This window comes from Typopeltis vanoorti, chromosome 22 (genome assembly GCF_054136105.1).
Source record: "Typopeltis vanoorti isolate ZY-2024b chromosome 22, IOZ_Tvanoo_1.0, whole genome shotgun sequence".
NCBI classification, from domain to species: domain Eukaryota; kingdom Metazoa; phylum Arthropoda; class Arachnida; order Uropygi; family Thelyphonidae; genus Typopeltis; species Typopeltis vanoorti.
Window position 1 is genome coordinate 34,884,041 of NC_143570.1, and position 27,252 is coordinate 34,911,292.

Below are 27,252 nucleotides of genomic sequence, written 5' to 3' on the forward strand. Positions count from 1 at the left end.
CCATGGCGCTGATCCAAGCAATCTCCTAAGCTTATCATACTTACCAGCATGGTAATTCCATATATACCCTGTCTTAATCGAAAATTTCGCACCTTTAGCCACCTCCCAGGTCAAGACCTTATGATCACTCTCACCAGTTGGTGGCAACATGGTCATATTCATTACAGTCAAATTCTCAGATGCTATTACCAAGTCAAGCACTCTCACACCCCCTAGTATTTTCAATTACATGCTGTCTCAGATAGTTATCCCTTAATAATTGAATAAAATCCATTTCCTTTCTCACATGTGTCCTCTCCTCCTTCAAATCAGTGTTACCATAGTTGAAATCCCCCATAATAATTACCCCCTTCCACTCTTTTCATCAATTTGTTTATATATACTATCTGCACCATCTATTCCATCACCTGGTCTATAGCAACACCCAACTGTATATTTTGTTCTGCCAGTCTCAATCTCACACCAAATAGCCTCAAATGAGCTCTTTTCACTATCCTGCGATAGAACTTCAATTCTCCTTGGCTGCAGTTCATCAGCTATCGTCAATAACTCTCCCTCCCCCATTTTATTCTCTCTCTCTCTGTCCCTCCTAAATACACTATAACCTACACATTCTATCCCACTAACTATATCATCTTCTGTCAGCAGTGTTTCACTAATGCCAATAACCTGTGGCCAAGAAGAACCAATCAAGGCCAAAAATTCTTCCTTCTTGTTCCTAATTCTCCTGGCATTAGTATACATGAAATGCAGAGGTCCCTTTGTCCCACCCCTATCCTGATGCATTATTTTAACTATCCCATTCTGATTTCTTGTGTTTAGTACTGACTCGGGTACACTATATACATTCTTACACTTAACTGTCGCACTGATGTCCGCATATCCACTCCCTCCCCCCCACACACTTGGTAGTTCTAGTTTCTCTGGTTCTGCACATCCATTTTCATTTCATTCAGCAACATGTTTTCCAGTCTCCGCACACCAAATCCATTCAAATGCAGGCCATCCATCCTGTATAAATCCTTTCGCCCTTCAAACTCATTCCACATGTCCACGAATTCCACACCACACTGTCTGCATAACCTGCGCATAAAGTCATTTGCGATTATGGCCCTCCTTATAAACTCCTCTATGTCATACTGCAGCAACAGACTCACCATCCTAACTCTGTCACTCTTTTCTTTCGCTACCTTTAACAATACTTTCAAGTCTTCTCTCATAAAAAAATTTATCTCCTTTTAATTCATTCGTACCTGCCACAACTATCAATTCTTTCACACTCTGTTTTTGCGCTCTAATACTCTCACTTACATCCTTAAATTTCGCACCAGGTATGTACGATTTAGTTAAACTTACATCTATCACTCCTCTTAATAACAAGTTGCCATACAACACTCTTTCCTTCATTTCAGAACCTCTCCTACTCTTATGCTTATTTTTCCTTTCAAACACTTGTTTATTTCCATTAACCGAGGCACTCTGGAAAGAGTTTTGCAGGTGCTCTAACTGCCGCTGCACACTTTGTATCACTGTGCGCAATCTAGCGATCTCACTCCCTACAAATAATTCATTTTTTTCATCATTTAAACCATTTTCTCCCTCTGTATAGTTGCTTTCACTCTATCTTTGGTCACCACTCTCATTGTCATCTTGTACAGCATTGCAATTCCCTATCAGGCCACTATTTTCACTCGCATTCTGGCTTTCTTCAACCATAACTATCTCATGGACCTGACAGATACTTCAATTCCTCACTTTGCTTACACTTTCTGCACATTCTCCCACCACTATAACTTTCCATCCAAACTCCAGCCTCATTTGGGAATGCATACATCCCACACACATCACATTGGACAAACTCCCTCACATTACAGTTTTTGAACAAAGGCATCGTATTTTTGGACGCCATCATCTTACATCACATTGGCACCATGTCTATTCTATGAAACATATCGTTAAAATACTAAATTTAATAAAACGGGATTCATGCCAAAATCATACAGACACAACAAGCTACCAAAATTAGACAATATTACGTTATGATTTAAACCAATATTCCAATTTTCACTCAAAATTATACTTAGCTTTCGGGAGCTCTCTGAAAACACTATACACCGTGTGGCCCTCTGGCGGCACTCTCCTCAAGGTATCTCCTAGATACGTTGACAGTGTTTTCGTGATCAGGTCCCATGGTCGCCTGACACTAGACACATTCCTTAGCCACCTAAACAAACAACACAAATGCATACAATTCACAATTGAGATTGAGAATTGTATGCATTTGTGTTGTTTGTTTAGGTGGCTAAGGAAAGATTACCGTGAAGGAAAGATTGCCAATATGTGTCGTTTCTAGATACACTTGTCACACGTCTTCCTTCAGGCAATCTTTCCTTCATGGTTTATCGAAAACCGACACATACTGGTGAATATATACGCATAAACTCCTACCACCACCACTCAACACAAAAACTAGGTGTCATCAATACACTAAAAGACAGGGCTCTGAAAATCTGCTCCAGTGAACAGGCACTGAAAGACCAATTTAAAGTAATCAGCAATACTTTCCAAAAAAATGGGTACAGCCAAAACACTATTTACAAAATTCTCTACAAGACCTCAATAAAAACAAAGACAAACCAGACTACAACAAAACTATAACCATTCCCTACATTAAAGGGACATCAGACAAAATAAACAGAGCATACCATATATAGGAGAAACAGGACGCACAATTCTGATCAGACAAAAAGAACGTAAACAATACATTAAATATAATAATTATGGTGAAGCTGGCCTTTCTGATCATGCCCTTGAACACCTTACATAGAATTGACTGGAAAAGCACTAGTTGTCTACATCACACCAAAATATGGTGTGAACGCAAATCATTATCAACCACCGCAATCTGAACAATAATGAAGGTCTAAAAATCCCATACATATGAAGGCATATATTCAACCCACGGAACCTTCCTCTCTAAGAATAACTATAAACAGGATCCTAAATCAGAAATAACAATTGTAATACTAAAAATAGGATATCATTGTTACTGAAAGAAAACTATCTAAAAGAAAAAATATTTATTCATGTTATCTTAAATTAAATCTAGTTTGATGTAATTTATAAATATATATTTTTTTTTTCACTAGAGGTCATGCCAGTAGATCAAATAGAATAATGTGATCAAATCATTGTTTCTTTAGTTTACGGTTTGTAATGTAACTCATCTTATCTTGTATATTTGTGTATGCTCCAGATGATGATCTTGATATGAAGATGAAATTGGTATTAAGGATAAAAGTAGGGACAAAGTGTATCAGTAATACAATGCAGTTTTGTCTGGAAAAAAAGTCTGACAAATAATAGTAGTACAACTACACAAATGAATTAAGTTACTTTTTTTTTATGTGTTTATAAATATATTCATTCCATCTGAATGATTTTTGGAACTATTTCTGATAAATAAGTGAAAGAAAATGGAAAGAATGCATTGAAATTAAAGTGATACATCTAAAAAAAAAAAAAGTACTTAATGGACTTTTATTTTTAGAGGGACCTGTGGCATAGTATAATTATTAAAAACAACACGTAAGTCCACAGTAATAACTTTAATTAATAAATAAGGTAGATATTTCGTACTAAAAATAATAGTACATCTTGTGTTACAAACAGATGTTACAAAATCTGTTTGTAACACTGAAGATGTACTGTTATTTTTAGTACAAAATATCTACCTTATTTATTAATTAAAGTTATTACTGTGGACTTACATGTTGTTTTTAATAACTTAATGGACTGAAATGTCCCCAAAATTTGAAATTAAATTTGTTTGGTACAAAAAATGATTTCAAAAATTATATCAAAATTAATGATGCCATAGATGTTTATTGCACAGATACATATTATTTCTTCTGTATGTATACTTTCTGAAGCTATGTACATACATTGTCACATTTAAATTGTGTCTTGAGAGGTTTAAATTCATATCAAAATCTTAAAAATAATTAAAAGAATGGCAAGCAACCCACACACATGAAGTAGAATTGGCTCTAAATATACAAATTATTTTTAACATTTGGCATAATAAGAGGCATAAACACATTTTCAGAAGAAGAAAATGAGTCATGAGATCGCTTAAGGATCAAAGCCGAGGAAACTCCCACATCGCCTTTCAGGAATGTGGAGAACCAACTGAGGCTTCTCACCTAATGTCCAATCCTCACCTTCATGTGATGCACTCAATTAGAGGGTATCTATAGGCTACTGAAAACAGCAGTTTGGGACCTAGCCAACCAAATTATACTCTCTGTTGGCTTAACCCACAAATGTATGTGATGGTACAACATGATATTTCATGCTGGCTGTGGCATTGCCTAATTAAAGAAGGTCCCCACTGATTCGTCAGGGAACCAGGGTGAGTCAGCTACTGGAACAAGTTCCAACTCAACTAGAAGAAGAATTACCCTATGATAGAAGAACTGAAGATTGGGAACTTCAATATAAGATGTTCTTCCATGAAAGAAAGAATCAATATAAGGGAGTATTAATGGAAAGGAAATTGAACTTGCAGAACAACAGAAAAGTGCTACATGGACATGATTGGTACTACCGAGGCAAAGAAGACAAAAACAGGTGAGATTTACTACATAATAAATATAGGATATTATATTCAGGCAGTAATTTGGTGGCGCTAGTGTCCTTGGTAAATGTGGCGGTCGAGTTTAGCTAGTCTAGAAAACGTGTTTTTAAAGTTAAATATAGTGTGGCTTTTTGTCACAAATTGTGCTGCAATTGTGCATCGGTTAGAAACAAGTGTCCTTCAGTGGTATTATTGTTTAGAACTGTGTTGTATATATTGTGTTTTTACTGCCGTTTGTTTCACTATATCAGCGTGTAAAGATGGCGTCCAACAAGAAACGTACGTCAGCGGCGTCAGGACTTCTACTACTACACGAAAGGCTTGCTCAGCGTTAGATTTTTCGCAATGGATGCGTTGCGGAAACTGCTATATGTATGCACCGAAAAATGTGAAGGATCTGTGGTCGGTCTGGCAAAATGAGAAGAAGGAAAATGTCGACGTATGTGAGAAGTGTCGGGATAGGCTGGAGCGTTTAGGAATGGAAGCTGACATCGGGACCGTAGCGGAAGAACTTCGGCGGGAGTTTATGAAAATGAAAAATGACCTTCATCTTCTTCATGATGAAGTGTCCCCCCCCCCACCCCCCCCCCCCCCCACCCCCCCCCCCCCCCACCCCCCCCCCCCCCCACCCCCCCCCCCCCCCACCCCCCCCCCCCCCCACCCCCCCCCCCCCCCACCCCCCCCCCCCCCCACCCCCCCCCCCCCCCACCCCCCCCCCCCCCCACCCCCCCCCCCCCCCACCCCCCCCCCCCCCCACCCCCCCCCCCCCCCACCCCCCCCCCCCCCCACCCCCCCCCCCCCCCACCCCCCCCCCCCCCCACCCCCCCCCCCCCCCACCCCCCCCCCCCCCCACCCCCCCCCCCCCCCACCCCCCCCCCCCCCCACCCCCCCCCCCCCCCACCCCCCCCCCCCCCCACCCCCCCCCCCCCCCACCCCCCCCCCCCCCCACCCCCCCCCCCCCCCACCCCCCCCCCCCCCCACCCCCCCCCCCCCCCACCCCCCCCCCCCCCCACCCCCCCCCCCCCCCACCCCCCCCCCCCCCCACCCCCCCCCCCCCCCACCCCCCCCACAAGCAGCTCAAAGAACTTTCTGAGTATATTATCATTAACCATTGACAAACAAATAACCAGCTATCAGAATATCATTTTGTTCACAAGTATTTGTATTATAATGATTGCATCATTAATCTAATTTAAATATTTAAGTAAGATTTAAAGTATATCCAGTTTTTTATGAAGGTTTTAGTTGAATCCACCACTCCCAACTTGTTGCTCTTAAGCATTGCCTTAGTAGCTTAGCGAGTTACGATGGCACCAAGCACCACATTTAACATAAAAGGTGTAAGCAAAACAAAAAATGTTTCACATCAGGATAGTGCAAAGTTAACTCTTTTAATGTAGAAAAGGAAATTGAAAACAAATGTTAAAAAAAAAAGTGAAAATTTCATTTTTATATAAACAAAACAAATCTTAACATATCAAGGCATATCGTTTCTGGTGACAAAAATGTTGATATGCCTTGTTTGGATGGCTTGCCTTCTTCTTATGTATCTTGTTTTGCTGACATTTTTGTTGAATGCATGGATCTTTCTAGTATTAAAAAAAAAAAAAAAATATATATATATATATTATTATTATTATTATTACACTACCCCTCCAGGGAGTCCAAAGACTCATCTACTCTACAGCTCTCCGTCTGCCACTCAATCTACCAACTATAGCGAACTGCATTATCTATGCCAACACCACCACTAGTATTTTCACAGACAATCAGAAGTATATATATCCTATTCTATCCTTCTCAACTGTCTAGGACGGGTTGAGTCCCTCCTAATGAGGGGATTACTGGCATATTAATGCAGCTGGTTTGCCACTCCTCTGCTGCATCCCCTATTCATTTCATTAATGTATCCGTGTGTGTTTACAAGGCTGGTTTGCCTGCTTGTGGGATGAAAACCCCCAGATAAACTGGGGGTGGGAACCCTGCTGTCCACACCCAAGACTGGCCAACTTGGCTATGGCTGAAGAAGATCCTTAAGTTCCTCATGTTGCCAACAGGAATCGAGCCTAGGACACTCTTTCCCCCGGCATTTGCATATGGTTGCGAAGTGCATAGCCACTAGGCTAACTGCACAGACAAATATATATATATATATATATATATATATATTGGTCTCTTTTAATCTGTTAGCTATCCAATTTCATCATAAGAAAAGAATTGAATATTTCCTTCAGTTCATTTTCTGTATCATTAATGTACAGATTAAATAGCTGTAGTCAAAGCACAGGGCCCTACAGAATGCTACTAGTCACCAGCATTCTTATAAATTTTCCTACTCCTTCTCTTTGGTATATGTCTTCCACACTTTATATATTTAATTTCTGTGACATCATTCCATAGTCCAGGTATTTTGACATTCTGGTGACATAGTGGTTTTGTTGAATAAAATAGCTAAATGGTATGGAACTGTTTCCAAGAATTGTATGGGCCATATTTTGGTACTGCTCCAAAGTAGGTAACAGTTACTAGAAAGGTTTGGACATTTTTAGGGGCTGATTTTATTCATAGTTTCTGTTTGTTCTTGTATGAAGTTGAGGCTTGATAGAGCCTTGTCTGTCCTGATGGAAACTTAGGGCAAAGTCCCTTTTGTAGTAGTTAGTGCACTATCAACAAAGAAAGCTGATGGAGATGACTGACTTTGATTTGGCCATCTTGCATCTTGTAAGGTTTTCTGCAAAAAAACATGTAAAGTAGCATGTTTTTTGATAGAACAATGATTTTCTTACTTGTAACATGTACAGCAGTTCCCCCCCCCTTCCTTATCCATCATTTTGCTCTCTGCGGTTTCAGTTATCCACAGTCAATCCAATATGAAAATATTAAATCGAAAAATCCAGAAATGAACAATTCATAACTTTTAAACTGCCCTCCGTTCTGAGTATTGTGATGAAATCTTGCGCCATCCCTCTCGGGACTTGAATTATCCTTTTGTCCAGTATATTCACTCTGTACTGTATACGCTACCCGCTCATTAGTTGCTTAGTAACCATCTCATTTATCAGATCGTCTGTAATGGTATTGCGGTGCTTGTGTTCAAGTAACCCTTATTTACTTAATTAAGATCCCAAACACCAAGAGTAGTGATGCTGGCAATTCGGATATGCCAAAAAGAAGCTATGAAATGCTTCCTTTAAGTGAAAAAGTGAAAGTTCTAGACTTCATAAGGAAAGAAAAAAATTGTATGCTGAGGTTGCTAAGATTCCATTCACATAACTTTTACTACAGTATATTGTTACAATTTTTCTATTTTATTATTAGTTATTGTTGTTAATCTCTTATTGTGCCTAATTTATAAATTAGACTTTACCATAGGTATGTATTGTTTAGGAGAAAAGATAGTATATATAAGGTTCAGTACTATCTGTGGTTTCAGGTATCCACTAGGTGTCTTGGAATGTATTCCCAGCAGATAAGAGGGAGGGGGGGGGGACTACTGCATCTTCATAGTTGTATATAAAACTCCAAGTGGTGGAAAGAAGTGCTCTAGTTTGTTGTATTTTCAATGCTCTATGTGGTTTTTGTGGTGGACATTGTTTGGGCCTGTGTAATAGTTGAAATGGATGGCTTCTTGATGGCTTGCTTTCTTCTGTATCTTGTTTTGCACATGACATTTTTGCTGAATGTATGGATCTTTCTGGTATTTAAAATTTAAAAAAAAATTTAAATATATTTTGGACTCTTTTAGCAAAAAATGAAGTTCGCAATTAATTCTGTAGTTTCTGTTAAGCCATAATCTGTTTTGTCTTGCAATGGTTCTGATGAGATGTCTGAGGAAAGCCCAATTTCTTCAAATTCATATTGCACAGGATACTTAGCAAGCTTGACGAATGTGGGCACCCTTGACTGCCATTCTTGCAGTTAGGTGATATACTGCATATCGGAGCATTTCTTGTTTCATAGGAAATCTTTTTCTGAGTTCAGTAAATTTAAAGAATGATGCAATCTAAATTAGAATACCTTTTGAGTTTTTCAGATACTCCTTATTGGTGTCCAGTATGTTGATCTTATTCAAGCTTCATGTTCATACCTCATTTGCTCCAGTTACATGTGGTATTCTGTTGAATATGCATAATCCATCAATATCATCATGTAGATATTCCCTTCATCCAGCTCATCTGTTAATTTGTTATAAACAATGACAACATTATGAAAACATGGCCTTCTGCTCCATCAGAGACTATTAGGTAAGGCAGATCAGAGCTCTCCATTTCTTTCTATCTTCCTGTATTTTTTCTTTATAAATAATATTCCAGATCTAGTTTATTTGTTCTAAATCTTCACTAATCTGATCTCTCTGCTCTTTATTTGGTCTTCCTCAATGTTCTTTCCATTCATTCTTTTTGGTATTATTTCTGAATTCATTTTCATACATCCAAAACATGTCAAGCCCAAACATTTTTTTGACACTGTATAATCCCAAAATATTCTTGACATCTGTGTGTATGTATATATATATATATATATATATATATATTTTTTAATTTAATGACTAGAAACCGAGAAAAATGAAAACAAAGTTTATTAGCACAACTAGTTTCAGCTTATATCAGCCTTCTTCAGATGCATATTAAAAAAGAAAACCAGTAAAACATAGAGGAAAAAATTGTAAACATCACAGAAACTTAGTGTATATATATATATATATATATATATTCAACATTGAAATGTTGAAGTCTGCGCATTCAAAACTGTTCTCTCTTTGGCTTCATTGTTGGGTGTATGCATGTGTATAGCATCTCACAAATGCCAGTATTTGATCATAGTACAATGACAGTCTGAAAAGTTGTAACTCAGGTTGTTGTTGAGATGTTAATTCTATTATCTTTCTTTCTAATTCATCGTGGCAATGGAAAATGTTATTAGACTTGTCCCATAGGACTGTATGGCTAAGGTTTTCTTCATTAGAATTGGCTGAGAACAGAACATGACTAGACAAAGTACTGGCTCGCGTTCTCCTGTAACTGACGTCTCTCTTATTTTTCAATGTGTAACTCGATCGATTTCTCTGTTTGGCAAAAGTATGGTATATCACAGTTGCACCAAATCTGGTAAACACCGGGATATTTAAGATCGTGATGTCTAGGTTTCGGACTGCTCACTGAAAAGCGGATTTTCAGAAGAGTATAAATAAAGTTCTTATGTTGTATTTCCTAAGAACCTTGGCCAATTGGGTGAGACAGAGCTTATGTATGGTATAGAAATATTTACTTTCACGCTATTGGTCTCTTCATTATGGCGAACAGGTGTATTTAATAGAAATTTGTCTGTTTTTTGTGAATAACCATTTAGTTGAAAAGTAGACCTGAGAAAATTGAGTTCTTTATTAAGTTCTATCTCATCATCAAGAAGAGAGCAAGCACGATGCCTAGTGTAGAAATAATTCCAAACTTTTGAGGAGGATAATGATGGGATTGACCATGGAGATATCCGTTGGTATGGGTAGCTTTTCTGTAAATCGGGATTTTTAATTTCTCTGAGGAAGGGTCAGTTTGATGTCCAAAAAAGGAAGAGAACCATTAGCTTCAAACTCAGCCATAAATTTTATGTTTGGATGTTGATTATTTAGATGTTCTAGGAAGTTCAGGAGAGATTCACAGCCATGACTTCAAATCGGGAAAATATCACCAATATATCTTTTCCAAATTCTTGGTTTTAAAGGATAAGAAGAGATGGCTTTAACTTCCAGATCTTCTAAATAGATGTTTGCAAGTACAGGTGACAATGGATTACCCATTGCAAGGCCATAATTTTGTTTATAGATGGTGTCCTGAAACTTAAAGTATCCTGTTATGTTGGAGGTTTAATGGCTTTTTTACAACACTCAAAAAGAATTAAAATAGAATTTAATACTTCCTATATTTTGTCCTAGTTACTAGGACATCTACGGGGATTACAAAAACAATTAATGTAACATGCACACAAAAACTTACAATACTAAGCCCAACCACGTGGATGATACTAAAGTCCTATCTAGGTGGAGCGCCCTCTAAGGGCGGTAGTAGGTGGTCTGGAATGTAAGGTGGAACCTCTGGTGATGAGTGTTTCCCAAATCTTCGGAAGTTTAATACAACCATATTTATTAAGATTTGGTTGGTTACTGAGAGCTGCTGCTGCTGCTTCTAAGAAAAGTCTCTCTTTCTTGAATTTGCTGTGGTGGAGCATGGTGGTTTTCTTCCATGATACTCTGTGGGTGGTGTCCAAAACATGGTCAGCCAAGCCTGAATGGCCATAATTGTGTTTAACGATGTACGACTTGTGTTCCTCTAGGCGGATGGATGCTGATCTGCCTGTCTGTCTTGGCTGACCATGTTTTGGACACCACCCACAGAGTATCATGGAAGAAAACCACCATGCTCCACCACAGCAAATTAAAGAAAGAGAGACTTTTCTTAGAAGCAGCAGCAGCTCTCAGTAACCAACCAAATCTTAATAAATATGGTTGTATTAAACTTCCGAAGATTTGGGAAACACTCATCACCAGAGGTCCCACCTTACATTCCAGGCCACCTACTACCGCCCTTAGAGGGCGCTCCACCTAGATAGGACTTTAGTATCACCCACGTGGTTGGGCTTAGTATTGTAAGTTTTTGTGTGTATGTTACATTAATTGTTTTTGTAATCCCCGTAGATGTCCTAGTGACTAGGATGAAATATAGGAAATATTAAATTCTATTTTAATTCTTTTTGAGTGTTGTAAAAAAAATCCATTAAACCTCCAACATAATGTCCTCACAGCACTTAAGCCTCTACACAAGAATTAAAGTATCCTGAGTGGATGCAATGAGTAAGTAAAGCCATGATCTTTTTAGATATTTATCTTTGAGTAGTACAAGAACTCCTTCCGTAGAAACATTGGTAAATAAGGAGACTATATCAAAACCCTTTATGCATGAAACAAAATCTGCGGAGTTTTTAATAAAAGACGATGATTTACCGGAAAAAACATTTGAGAGATTTAGCCAGATATTTTGAAAGGTTATATGTTGGAGAATCAATTCCTTCTACTATAGATCAAAGTGGGGTATTTTCCTTATGAATTTTAGGTAGTCCATATAATCGTAGAATAAGCAGATGGAGAGAACGAAGAGAAAGGTGTATGTTTCTAGGTAGTTCTCAGTATATTGTTGGTCCGGTTGTGGAGTTCGCGGTTGGGATCTCTCTTGAGGATCGAGTAAGTGTTACTCAGTAACGATTCCATCATCTTGTTATAATATTCATCGTTGTTAAGAACAGCTGCGGTGTTGCCTTTATCCACAGGAAGAATAATTATATTTTTGTTATTTTCTAACTTCTTAATAGCCTGTCGTTCTGATGAAGAGATATTGTCTGTAGGGGTTTAGTGTTATTGATGATGAAAATGGATTTAATGCAGAGTAAGTTTGCCTCTTGGGTAGGAAGAAAGGAGGTAGCTTTTTCGATCTTTGTAAGTAATAATTCTCTAGGAATAGATCTGGGAGATAAAACAAAATTTAGGTCTTTACTGAGGACACTTTTCTCTGCATCGGAAAGATTTTAACTTGATTTGTTAATAACAACTTTCTCGGTTTGGAGGTGTGGTTTCGAAGAAGTTGAATTTCTTTGTATTTGTTTAAGGGATTCAAATTTTCTAATAAGTTTCAGTTTATTGTCATTTTGAATTCTGGTGGCTTGAGATTTAATTCTCACTTTAAGAAGATTCCAACTGTCACTATCTAGAGATTGTTCAATTTTTTGAGATAGCGTGATTTTTTTACTAAATAAAAAAGCCAGAGTGTGTTTAGTATTAAATATCCTCTCAGCGAGATCTAACTTTGCTCTCAAAAAACTGCTTCTCAGTCTCAACACCTTTTATTGTACAATTTCTAGGATTTTAAAACAATTTTCTCACTCTTCTTGCTATTAATATGTAACCCATAGTTCTGTGTAATACTGTTACATTTGTCCAGTTTCTTCTGTCACTCTTCTTTTGATTGTGCCAGCTCACCCACCTATTTTCCCTCTGGTCATTGCCCACATCTAGAACACTGTTTGTAACCACTGTGAAGAGCATTTAGAATAAGACATTGCTTATTGCAATTCATTATTAAGAGTAAACCACTCCAAATTCAAATTTAGTTTTTGCACAGTTCTTACACTTGACATACATATTTTTGGTCATAACTGTCTCTTTGCCTATAATTATCTTTTCAAAACTTACCCAGACTTTATCTCATCAAAAGGCATTTTCCTAAATCAAAAAATGCATAAATAGGCTTCCCTACTCCCATCTGCAAATTCCATGGTATCTCCATTATTTTCTTCACTGCAAAAATCAAATAATGTTATGATATTCTTATTATTATCCTAAAACCCTATGGAATTACAGACTAATCTTGGAGGTCCTTTTTGTCATACACTCAGCTCACCATAACGTGCCTTAAACACATTCAAATTCTCTGCAGATGCCACATTCTCAGCAACATTCCAGTCATTTACAACTTTCCATGCAAAAAACTGCTTCTCAATTCCTTGCTCATACCCTGCTTATACAGCTTCCAGGGATGACTTCTTGTTCTAACCTCAATCTCTCGCCATTTTATGAAAATCCTCTTCAATGTTAATCCTATAACAACCCCTTACCAGCTCGTACATCTCTATCATGCCACCCTCCTATTCACTAGACTCTGCAATTTGCATCATCTCAATCTTTCTTCATATTCAACATTCCAGATATCAGAAACTATTTTGTTAATCACCTGTAGACCCATTTCAACCTCTCTTCATCCTTTTGAAAACCAGGTGGTCAAATCTGTGCACAATAGTCCATATGTGGCCTAATCAGAGCATTATACAATGGAATTAGAATCTCCTTACTTCTACAAGTCGGTGTCCTCCACATCATTGCCAGAATTCGTTGTGTTGTCCTCAAAATTTTGGCAATATGTCCTCTAAATTTCAGATCCTTCTCACCATCACCCCAAGATTTCTTATCTCCTCCACCTCCAACAATATATCTCCATCAAGAGTAAATTCTGCATCCCATGTTTGTTTTCTTAAAATCTTTTATTTCACAACCTTGAACTGGCATCCCCACTCCCGTACCCATTCACTCAGTCCATTGAAGTATTTTTGTAAGGCTACAACATCTGTTTTACTCCTCATAGTTCATCCCAACTTTGCATCATCTGAAAACAACTGCATATCACCATTAAAATCTTTCCCAATATCATTAATATACAGGTTAAACATCTATGGCCCTAAAACATACCCCTGAGGCACACCACTAATGACTTTCCTCTTCTCAGAGTTTGCTCCCCCATACATAACTTGTTGATACCTATCAGACAGGCAATCTCCTATCCAATGAACTAGTCTAATATCCTATCCCATTTACTCTAGTTTGACTATCATCTTATCATGTGGTAATATATCAAAAGAAATTTACCTCTATTTCACACTGTACTGCCTGAAAACCACTACAACTATTTCCCCCATTGCATCTCTACTTTGTATGGATATAACTTTCTATCATCAATAACACTCCTCCATTTTTACCTTTTCTATCTTCACAAAATGCATCATACCCTTCCTGTCAGGTCATCCAACTATATCTCACTTATTCCAACAAATTTTGGGTGAATGAACTCAATCAATGCAACCATTTCATTCCCCTTGTTTCTGATATTTCTAGCGTTCATATAACGAGTATCACTGATACCACTTATTAGATGTATCTTCTCCATACTTTCCTTAAGCCATTTGTTTCCCCTTACTCATCCCAGAACCTTTTTCAAATCCAACTGTTTTCCTTACATACCAGGTCATTCTCTATCATTTTTGTCTATGCACATATCCTCTTGGAGCATCACCTTTTCTCACACTGTGTTCCGTTGTCAACCCTGAGTCTTCCTGTTTGTCTTGCTCACTTGTTCTCTCATTTTCAACACTCTCTTGCTATCAACTTTAGCAATCATAAGCACCACTTCAGTCTCTCCTTCCTTGCCCCCCCCCCTTTTTTTTTCCATATCGCTTCTTACTTGCTCAGATTCATTCTCTGCACTCATTACTGTCATTTCCAGCAACAGCCTCTCCAAATGACTAACATCAAAATCATTCAGATGCAGTCTATTACTCTTATGCAGTTCATTTCTTCCTTCAAACTCATTCCACACATTGACAAACTGCACTCCATTCTTTTCACATTTCTGCTAACATATTATTATTGTTATTATTATTATTATTCACTCCTCCATGGAGTTGAAAGCCTCATTGTGGGAGGTCCTTCCTAGGTAACACAAAGTCTATTATACCACTCCTTGAACTCATTGACTGTTCTTGCTCTAACCACTCTATCAGGTAATGCATTTCATGGTTCAACTACCCTCCATGCAAAGAAGCCACTTCTCACCCTGCTTCCCACTGTTCCACCAAGCGAAAGAACTCCCCAGTGTCAACCCTGTAACTACCTCTCAATAGTTTAAAAGTCTCAATCATATCACCTCTCCTTCTTCTATCTACCTAACTATGCAGTCCATGTTCCCTCAGCTGATCCTCATAACAAAAATTGTACAGTCTTGAAACCATCTTTGTTATCCGCCTCTGTACTCTTTTCACAGTTAATTTATCCCCTTCAAATCCTGGGGACCAAATTTGAGAACAATAGTCTAAGTGTGGTCTGATCAGGGTCTTATTCAGTGGAATGATAACTCTATTATCACTGCAGGTCATTGTCCTCCAAGATCTTAACAACTACTGATGAAACACAAACTGGCCTATAATTAAACACTTCCAGTCTGCTACTGCCCTTATGCAATGGAACTATCTTACCTTTTTTCCATTCCTTGGGTACCTCACCTTTCCTGTAGCCTGACTTTCATTAAAAGCAAGGTCAACGGAGCTGTCAGTTCTTTATCACTTTCTCTCAAAACCCGTGGTGAAATACCATTCAGTCCCACAGCTTTACTGATATCCAGAGTAGTCAGTATTTGGAACACACTCTCTTCTTGCACCTCCAAACCTCGAACCTGCCCTATCCCTGTAGTATTAAAACTTACTTCTCCAGGATGAAATAATCCAATAAAGTGGAGTTGTTCATTGAACAACTCCACTATGTCCTCTGCATCAGTCATTCTATTCCCATTTTTATCCCACAATCATTTCTCTTCCTGTTAGCCACATAGTTAAGAAATTCCCTAGAATTTTCTTTGGATCTTAGTACCAATCTCTTCTCATATTCCAGTTTTGCCTTCCTTACCATACTAGTCACTCTCGTGGCCTGCATCTTATATTCCTCATGCATCTGTTCTCCACCCCCTCTCCTTATATCTCTTCCATAACCTCTTTTTCATCCTATTCCTGTTTGATATTTTTTGTCATCCACTTTACACCAAACTATGCCTTCTTCTTCACTCATATAATACAGCTTACTGTTGCTGCTAACAAATATTTCTTCACAATTTCCAAGCACTAATGATATTCTGGCTTTTCAATTTTGCCCTCCATAGAACTGCCCCAAGTTGATATCTAAGACTATTATAATCACCCACCTTATAATTCTACATGCATTCCCTTTTCTTTCATACCCCTACATGTCTATTCATCTTCCAAGTCAAAACCACATGGTCACTCTCTCTCTCCAACTGGGGGGGGGGAGGAGATATCATCATAGTTATTATCAGCTCTTCTGATCTAATGACCAAAACCATTAGTGTCACTGCCTTCCAAAGCCCCCACTCTTAGAGGACATAAGTCATCACTTATCATAATCAGTACTCCACTGCCACATCCTTCCTATCCTGCTGAAAAATGCTGTACCCTGCTACTTGTATTCCTGTTATTATATCATTTTATGTTAACAATGTCTCAGAGATCCCAGTAATTTTTGGCCAGGCTGATATTGTTATTATATCATTTTATGTTAACAATGTCTCAGAGATCCCAGTAATTTTTGGCCAGGCTGATGCTGTCAGCACAACCAATTCATCTCCTTTATTCCAGATACTCCTGGTATAAGTATAAAGCATAAAAATGTCTCTGTTTCTATACCTATCATTATCCCCCTTCAGACTCCACTGCACTCAGCATTACCTGATGTCGTTCCCCTTTCCCCGTGTGCCCATTCCTACAAGATGCCACCTCTGCTACCATCCACTCTGGGAATTCTAGTTTCCCTGCATTGGCATACTGACTCTTTCAGAAAACAGCAATATCTCTAGATACTTACGTCCTTCCTCATTCAAATGCAAGCAGTCTCTCACATACAGTTCCTTTCTGTCCTCAAATGTCCTCCAAGCATCCACATATTCCAGTCCTCTTTTCTCACACATTATGGGTATTATGCTATTCATTATTACTGCTCTTCTGTTCAGCTCATCATTATCATACCTGGGTAACACACACACACACACACACACACGTACTATCTTTCCTGTCTGCGTTTTCTTTTGTACAACCTCAAGCATGAATCTGAGATCTCTCACTATGCTATTTACACTGCCTCTCAAGTGATTCGTGCCCACTATCACACAATCATCTCATCCACCCTTTCACCTTGCTTAATTGCCATAGCCACATTTTCTATTGTTCCTCCAGGCAAACACTCCTCTGGCATCCTATCTTGCACACTACGGATCATCAAGTCTCCATACATCACACCTCTTATCAACTCGGTTCCTTGATTGCTCTCCTGTATCCCTCTCTCTCTCTCTCTCTCTCTAACACTTATTTCCTATATTCCACATTTATTTCCCATACACAGTTTAAAGGCAACTATGTTAGTGATCTCCATCTCAAGAAACAAATGACAAAACTGTGTCCATAACTTCGCTGCTAAGTTCTTTATCAATAAGGAAATAATCCATTATCGATTTCCACTTACCATTCCAACTGTATCCTATGATTCATGGCTTGTCTTTTCTCAAACTACCTGTTCCCAGTTTTGATCATTTCTGATTCAAAAATTTATACTTTTATCCTTCCTTGTTTCTTTCACCACAGCCAAATAGTTTGAACATTTTTTCAACTCCAATTCCATCTTCTCCTCTGCATTAATTTCTAAGAATTTCTACGATGATTACACTCTTATTTTGAAATGTTCCCTCCAACTACTCCTCAAATCATGTCCTCTCCATATCAAAACCTTGTTGTTGTGTATACCCGGTGAGTGAGTTTTGCTTCCATTACGTTAAAATCCATGCTTCAGAATCTTATCACTAATATCATCCTTATGCATTTAACTTTTTTACTGATGATAAAACCAACTCCATTTTTAAATAAATTAAATTTAAATTTAATTTAAATGTGAGCCAAGATTGATCAAGAAACCTGAAAATGGTCCACAAATAATTAACTTAGGACGTATAATGACTCTGAATTATTTATGAGTGAGATTGAGCAAATATAATCTGCGATGTGATTGGTAAGGAAAAAAAGATAATACAGGAAAACTCTGCTTAACACGAATTCGATATGCACGATAATCAGTTGCACAACTGAGTGAAATGATACCATTTCCCACTTTATGCAAGTAATTAATCAAAGTCAATTTTTTTACGTTACGCGAAACCATTTCGTCGCCAATCTGCAGCGATCCAAAAGGCTGGATGTCATTAAGAGACATGAATGTAGCGCTAATAATACAATGATTGTGCAAGACATGGAATCTAGCGAATCTACTGTTGACTATATTAAATAAGAGCAAAGAATACAGAGAACAAGGAAAAGTTGCTACTGCTTCTTTAAGCATGCAGATCACCTGAAATAGAAGCCATTTACTGATTGAGATGGAGCTTCTTCTATCACTCTGAATTGAGGATTATAGCCAGAAAAGAATACCTCTTAGTGCAGGGAATATTCAGGCAAAAGCTCTCTATATTTTTACCTCATTGAAAGAAACCAAATTTCTAGAGGAATATGAAAGCTTCACTGCGAGTTTAGGATGGTCTGGACGTTTTAAAAATCAAACCGGACTGCATTACGTAACAATAACTGGGGAATCTGCTAATGTTGATAAAGATTCTGTGGCCGAGTTTCCTGAAGAATTGCAAAGGATAATTCAGGAGGGTGATTATGATGATCAGCAAATATTCAATGTTGACAAAATTGGTTTCTTTTGGAAGCATATGCTAACAAAAACTTTCCTAGCTAAATCTGAAACATCGCAACCAGAATATAAAGTATCTAAAGATCGTCTTACACTCGTATTAGGAGGCAGTGCAGAAGGTGGCTTTAAACTCAAGCCTATGTTAGTTTATCATGCACAAAATCCAAAGTCTAATATTTTGAAGAAATCATCACAATTGGAAAGGAACTTGGACTTAATGAACTGGATAATAAAGCTGTGAGAAATTTGCTCGTTTCCCCATTCAGGACATTAAGCAAGCATGATCTTCTTCAACTAGAAGAACAGCGTGTATAGGAAGAAGAAAAGGTGTGTGAACAAGAAGAGAATATTACGACTAAGAAGCTAACTGCAAAAGAATTTGAGCTAGTTTTCAATCATATTAAGCATGCTAAGGAAATTTTGTTTGATGCTGATCCTGATAAGGAATGAAGCTTCGATGTCCACCGAAATCTTGGTAAAGCATTTGCCAGCTATCGCAAATTGCATGACAGGATAAAAAAGTTGAGCACAATTCAAACATCTTTACTTATTTTTTTCCCCCAAATTCATGCTAACTGATGGATGAAGTAATATTATTCCTATTGTTTATTGAATTCGCTTAACACAATTCATCGCGTGGATTAATTCATCGCTTTAAGCGAGGTTTGCCTATAGAGATTTTTAAGGAAGGGGGGGGGTACTTTACTAGGAAGAATATAGAGAAGGGTTTCATAGAGCAGCAAGAAAAAGAAAAAAAACTGTTCCTTTAAGTTGTATGAGGGACTTTTGAGAAAACTGAGGATAATAACCATATGTTTTTCTTGGTTGATGCCAAATGAATGGGATGCATTGCTGGAGGGTATGTAGATGGTTGATTAAGTTTAAAGTGCTAAGGTGATTGGTCCATCTTACTTCAGGAAGTCTGTCTTATCCACCAAATATGTTGGATAAGATGGATCTCCTTAGTGCAAATATGTTAGCCATAATAATAAATGTTTCTTAACTTTGTTCTTTTTATTGCAGTTATTAAGAGATATGGTTACTGTGAGTGAAGCAAGTGGCTGGGCCCCAAAGGGGCAACTACAAGCTAAATATCATTCTCTTCATTGTTATATTAAACATATTGGAACAGATGAAGATGAATTTTCTAGGATTCAACAAATGGTGCTACAGTCTCAAATCAGGTAAATGATTCTGTCTTATTAATGATTTAACTCTTTACATCTCTCCTTGAAGAAATATTTAAAAATCTGGAATGGAAAAATTAAGGAATTATAGTGTATGGATTAGCTAAATCACCAAAAATTTGCTTATGTGTATTGTTCTTTTAGGTAACTCAAGTAGAGGAATGCTAAGAAATATAAATAAAGACAAAATAAACTAAAAAGCAAGCGCATGGAATACCAGGAAATCGATATACTAAATTCCAGTGTTTACCTAGGGCAAAAGAGTAGAGTAGATGGCGTTGGTATAGTTGCAGTTGGTGAACTTGAGTGGTAGAGACAGAGTTGTAGAGTATGTGCCCTCCCTCGATGAGTCCTTGAACTTCCTGAAGGTGTCACGTAATAATAATAATATTCTTAAATATGGTTTCTTTCTCCCTAACCACTCTATCCCAGTTTTGTAAAATTAATATTACATTTACAGAGCCTGTAGTATCTAAGTAAGAAAGAATAGGAATAACTTTAAGATTATTTTATTATTATTATTATGTGACTGACACCTCCAGGGTGTCAAAATTTCGGAATGCTAAATATAATCTAAATAATAAATAATTCATATAGTATTTATTTGAATTCTTTTTTTTTTTTTTTTTTTTTCATATATGGGAATGGCATGACTAGGATTTCAAATTTTCTTATGAAGAATTTTCCCATGATATATTTTCTCATGATGACTTTTCCTGTGATTAATTTTCCACACTATTAAATTTCCCTTTATGAATTTTCTCTGCAATGAATTTTTGTGAAGAATTTTCACACGAAGAATTATTGTGCAGACACGATATTGACTGACTCACCTTCAGTTGAGAGATCCTTATAAAAATTCTCATGAGATTTAAATAGATGGCTAGATCTCAGTAGCATAGGAAATCTCTAGATAAGACACATTGGTGAACTTTGGGGGAAGCCTTCATCGAGCAGTGAACAGAAAATGGCAGCTGATGATGATATAACCAGCTTAATGTTACAATGCCAGCCAGGTTGGCTGAGTGGTTAACGTATCCATTCACAAGCCAAGAGGCTGTCGATTCAAATCCCTCCATGGGCTTCGAAACTTTAGTGAAACTCCAGATGTTATTTGTTATATTTCCAAGAGGATGTTTGTGATTGCCCTACTAACACTTAAAGGGCATCTGTGACCATACCACTACTTCTAGCAGAAGGTTTCATTCCCAAAACCCGGTGAGGCATGGCAGTGCCTATACGGCATCTATGGATGTCAAATGTGAAATTTTTATTTTTATTTTTTTTAATGTTATGACTACTAGAAACAAATTATCAAAATTGCACATAATATTAAAACATCTAGAAATTAAATTAGTAAGTGATCTTTCAGTTATATGACCTTCATACATATGAATTTAGAATTAACCAACCCTTGATTGGATTAGTGTGTCAGCTGACTTATGATACAGTACGATGTAAGAGTGCCTTTATTTATCCACTCCTTCAGTTATCCAGCTGGAAAATTGCTTTACCACTGTAGTTGGATAATTGAGATATCACTGAATTTTTTAGTAACTTGAAATGTGATTGCACATGATTTGAGAAAATCCGTTAGCTACTGTTAGGTTGCTTGTAAGCACAAGTGTTGCATGTTTGAAATATATTGTGGATAATTTAACAACACACTTATATTGAACATGGATGAATCAGATCATGTTTGCGAAATGTGAGTAATGTATCACACTTTACTTTGAAGATCGGTGTGCCATGAATTGCACACACAGAGAGAGAGAGAGAGAGAGACATGAATCATTTGCATTATTTAAATTAAGGGGATATTTAACCCACATTATTTCAAAATCGAATAAGAAAACTCTAAGATAGAAATCAAAGAGTTTCATGCTGAATATAGCAAACTATAAAAGTTCAGCGAGTCTAAGCGTGAGCAAACACCTGGGTGGTACAATACCGGGCAACTCGTCGCAAATGTATGTTGTTTTACATTAAGGGAGATAGGTCACTACCCAGACCGGTTTAACCTTTATTGAGGTCTCATTAGTGAGTAAGCAGACCAAATAATACCAAGATTATAGTAATAATAGCTTTAATACTTTACAGTATGAGTTGTCAAAAAGGTGCACAGATAAATTAATGAAATAAAGAACCAAGAGGCTTCACTTTGGCAATGTTAAAATTATTTAAATTAAGAGGATATTTAATCCCACATTATTTCAAAGCCAAATAAGAAAACTCTAGGATAGAAATCAAAGAGTTTCATGCCGAATACAGCAAACTATAAAAGTTCGGCGAGTCTAAGTGTGAGCAAACATCTGGGTGGTACAATACCGGGCGACTTGTTGTAAAGGTGGATAAAGCTAGGATCGCTATTCTTAGTATTTGCCCTAATGTAAAACTCATCCCCTAGGAGATGTATGTTGTTTTACATTAAGGGAGATAGGTCATTGTTGGATTCTGAATATGTATTAATTTGAGTAATTATTATTTGGTTCAGAATCCAACATGATCTTCCATCACAAAGGCTAGACTTGTAAACATTATTTAATGTAAATAACTTATTTTATAATTTAATATTCATATAACTACTTTAATTTTGTCTAATATCTAATTATTTAATCAAAGATATATGTATTAATAATGAAAAGACTGTATTAAATTATTACTATGTTAATATTATAAGAACTTGTATTTGATAATTTAACTGCGCATTAATTGAAATGTTAATATTCTCTATTTATTCCTATTTGTAGAAATTTAACATTATGTAATAGCTCAATTTTATTATGTTTTGTTTTTTTGTCATGGAGATGCATGTAAGTAAGCGAGCGCGAGTTGGAACACCTCGTGAGGAGAAAGTTTATTGAAAAGAGTTTTAGATCACGAGAACAATTTAGGCAGGAAGAACAGATATATATAAGCGATGAACGCTGAAATTATAGATTATTAAGGGAGAGAGGAATTAAGAGAGAGAGAAAGGAGAGGATTGGCATTAGGTTGAAATCGGAGCATTCGGCATTTGGGAATCACAGTGCGATAATAGTGAGTCGGCAAGTCACTCAAGCAGCTAATAAAGTCTACTAGTCAAGAAGCAGTTAGCTAATAAGTTGTAGAATAACAATTATAGCTACGGAAAACAGCTGAGAGACTACTAATTAGACTAGCGATACTTGAATTGAGATATAATTTCAGGGCCGACCTGTCAAGGACACACAGAATCTTGAAATAAAGCATCGAGTAACTAGGGAATAGTAGAGGCTGTAAAATCGAAGTTTACTGTTAACTGTGTTTAGAATTGTAGTGTCTAAAGAATTAATTGAATACCGGAAGAGTGAACAACTGTGTATATAAAACCTCAAGTTAAGGAATTATTGTGTGTTGCCTTATTTCATGAGTGATCAGTAGTACTTTATGCAACAACATTTGTTTATGTGTATTGTGAACGATGATTAATTCAGTTATTGCTTAGAGGAATTATTTTAATGAGTGCCGTATACTGTTAAGTGTTTACAGTTATAAAAAGTGTTTACGTATAAGTAGGTGAAGAAAAAAGATTATTGGTAAGATTATTCCAACCGTTAATATTCCTATACAGAGAAGTGTGAGAGTTTCATCCTAGAATTTCCTTATACTAACAGTAACTATTGAGGAAGTTAGCTAAAGTGTAAATTTAAAAGTGTTTGTTTGCGAAGAGGTATTACTGCAATTTTTGTTGTATTTGGAACTTAAGGAACTGTGAGAAGACTGTATTATAGAGATAACTGATTTACCATTGTATGAGCTGAATGATTGAATTTACCTGAGGAGTTAAAATGTTTGTGATATCTTAATTACTGATTTGAATTTAAGTGTAAAATTTGTGATTCTAAATTAAATGTTTGTTTTTGTTTATCTAAAGTTGTATTTTGCTTGAATCTCTTTTACTGCACCATTCATAAAATATTCGAACCAAAGCGGGTAAATTAAGTAAGTTAAATATACTCGGCCAGTATATATAAAACAACATATAAAGGAAGGGTAGTTGAGAGTTGGTTTATCTTCAATTCTTGAACTAAGTCAGATATAAACTGGCGCAGTCTTTAAATATAAATTTTCTTTATATTTGAATTAGAAATCAACTTACAACTTATCAATTAGTTAAGAACATCATAATAGTAATCATGTCGGATCCAAAGTATAGATTGGGAAGAAGTAAGATCCAACAGAATGGCGCAGCCGCAAGATTTGAATTCATTAAAAAAAAAAAAAGATTGTAATATTAAGTATTAAAATTTGTTATAGTAAAAGGAATTTAAAGATAAAATAAGTGAATCAAGTGAATTGGTTGTAAACTAAATTCAGGCAAACATAGAGCTTATTTTAGGATTCTATTTTTTTTTTAAAGTTGTTGTTAACAGAGTAATATGGCTGTTTCATCTACTTCTAAAATGGAAGATAGTGAGTTTTTTCATACAGTAAACCCACAACAGGTTTTTCCCCAGTTTTCAGGTGAAGAATCAGATGACGTCTGTCCTTTTTTTACTTATGTTGAAAAACTTAGGGAAATAGCTAATTGGACTGATTTCCAATTACTTATATTATTAAGAAGCAAATTAATTGGCAAGGCAAAAACTTTTTTGTATTCATCTTTAGTGCTAAAGGAAACATTAGATTATCAAAAATTTAAGGATAACTTGATTTCACTGCTCTCAAAATTAAGAAGTATTGGCCCAAATTTATAGAAGTTACAGAGAGTCTTACAAAAGGATAAAGAGACTGTTACTGATTTTTATAATCATTTGTTGACACTAGCCAACAGTTTAAATGTGACTAATGAGGATAAACCTCACTTAGATTTGGCTGTATTCCAACAGTTCCGCCAAGGCGTTAGATCAGAATTAAGAGAAACAGCCTATAAGAAGAAAATTTCCACCTTAGAAGAGTGTCTCAAGATTGTTAAAGATAAAGAACAAATGTTAGGAGACTTTTATCCCTCAATGTGTAGGTCTTGTTAATGTTGAATAAGACTGGTTGTTCCTTGAACCAATCTGAAGTTGAAAAGAAAAATAAGGATGAAAAAGGAAAGGGAAAGAATATTGGAGGGAGTCCAAGTAGTATTAATTGCATAACTGAAGGTAAAGAGCAATTTGACAAAAGGCTGATGACAGAAGTGCAAACCCTAATTCACCAGGAAGTAAATAGGTTAAATCAGCCAATAATGGTTAGTCGTAATGAGGTTGTGAGACAATTATTAGCTATTACTTTAAAATCTCAAGAAGACCAAAACCTCACAACTGATAAAATTAATGAGATAATTAAACATGAAGTGGAAAAACAAAATCAACCCATTTTAACTAGTCTAGATAAGGTAATTCAAGGACTAGATAATGTTAAAAAACAGATGTCTATTATCCCTCAATCTAAGACATAGACAAAACATAGAGATCCTCCCAAATGTTATAATTGTAACAAAGTTGGACATTATGCCAGGAATTGTTTCTATAACAAGGGAAACTACTCAAATAGCAGATGGGACTCAAAATTTGGATACATACCCCACAGAAGAAATAATAGAATTCAGAAACACCAAGCACCTAATGAAAGAATGATGAGAATTAGAGGAGATATCCTGGGCTCTAAATGTGACATCTTATTAGATATAGGATGCAATGCCTCTACCATCAGAATGGATTATTTCTTAACCTTAAAGAACAAATTATGGAAAAGCACTGCCAAGCTGAGAGAACCTGTAAGAATTAATACTCTCTCAGACTCGAGCTTCATAGCATATGAGAAACTTCCTGCAAAGATTTACCTACCAGAATTTGGAATATGTGTGTGGCAAGATTTATTTGTTGTTCCCACTAAATCCAACTTGAGCTCCCACATTATTTTAGGAACAAATTTCTTAGCAAGGTACCAATTCTCCTGTGATTTTTCTAAGAGAGAAGTATCCCTGATGAACAAGAAGAGATGTACCAGAAGAAATGGAAATCATGATTATGATAGAACTAGACACCAGACAAAGCAGTTTAAATTGCCATATGAATTAGAACTATCATCTAAGGAAAGGTCATCTGTAAGTCAATTAACTAAAAAGGATGATGATGTGAATTCTGATGTGTTTTATCAAACTGAAACACTACAAGATACTAATGAGCCATCACAACAACAAATAGCCATGCAAAATTCAGATGTGGGCACTAATGATCAACAAATAGTTAAGGCAAATTTTGTCAAGGTAGAAAAATTAGAAATTTGGAAGGTCAGCGGAGATACAAAAGAATGAGTGATCACAGAAGAAGGACTAAAGAAACAAATTACCAAGATGATAGACAACTGAGGATAAATATTAGTGACAGAAAACAGAACTTGTGCCCTGAAAGGACAATATCACTTTATAAGTGTAGCAATCAGAATTCTCCTTATGATAAAAACAACAAGAACTTAAGTGGAGAAGTGCAGAAAGGTAAATACATAGACTGTAATAAAAAATTTAATCATGTTCAAACTAAGTGCTGTTTAAGATCTTGGAAGGGAGATAAGAAGTCAGTTTTCTCCACTCGTGAGTCTAGTGTGAAAAATTTTTCTTTGAAGAAAAATTTTTCATCATTACCCAGACTGGTTTCAACCTTTATTGAATATCTCCTTAATTTAAATAATTTTAACATTGCCAAAGTGAAGCCTTTTGGCTCTTTATTTCATTAATTTATCTGTGCACCTTTTTTGACAACTCATACTGTAAAGTATTAAAGCTATTATCACTATAATCTTGGTAATATTTGGTCTGCCTATTTACTGATGAGACCTCAATAAAGGTTGAAACTGGTCTGGGTAGTGACCTATCTACCTTAATGTAAAACAACATACATCTCCTAGGGGATGAGTTTTACATTAGGGCAAATACTAAGAATAGCGATCGTAGCTTTATCCACCTTTACGACGAGTTGCCCGGTATTGTACCACCCAGATGTTTGCTCACACTTAGACTCGCCGAACTTTTATAGTTTGCTGTGTTCGGCATGAAACTCTTTGATTTCTATCCTAGAGTTTTCTTATTTGGCTTTGAAATAATGTGGGATTAAATATCCTCTTAATTTAAATAATTTTAACATTGCCGAAGTGAACCCTTTTGGCTCTTTATTTCATTAATTTATCTGTGCACCTTTTTGATAACTCGTACTGTAAAGTATTAAAGCTATTATCACTATAATCTTGGTATTATTTGGTCTGCCTACTCACTGATGAGACCTCAATAAAGGTTGAAACTGATCTGGGTAGTGACTTATCTCCCTTAATGTAAAACAAAATTCATCTCCTAGGGGATGAGT

At 36.6% G+C, this 27,252-nt stretch overlaps 1 protein-coding gene across 7 annotated transcripts in view; it reads left to right on the top strand.

Moving 5' to 3' along the window:
- The window catches only part of LOC150094297 (protein mono-ADP-ribosyltransferase PARP4-like), an 879,331-nt gene that overhangs the window by 226,542 nt on the left and 625,537 nt on the right, over positions 1-27,252 (top strand). For all 7 annotated transcript variants that reach the window (XM_090411811.1, XM_090411815.1, XM_090411816.1 and 4 more), the window contains exon 9: positions 19,782-19,942. In XM_090411811.1, the coding sequence (XP_090267937.1) occupies positions 19,782-19,942 (161 nt within the window). The remainder of the gene's footprint in view (positions 1-19,781; positions 19,943-27,252) is intronic.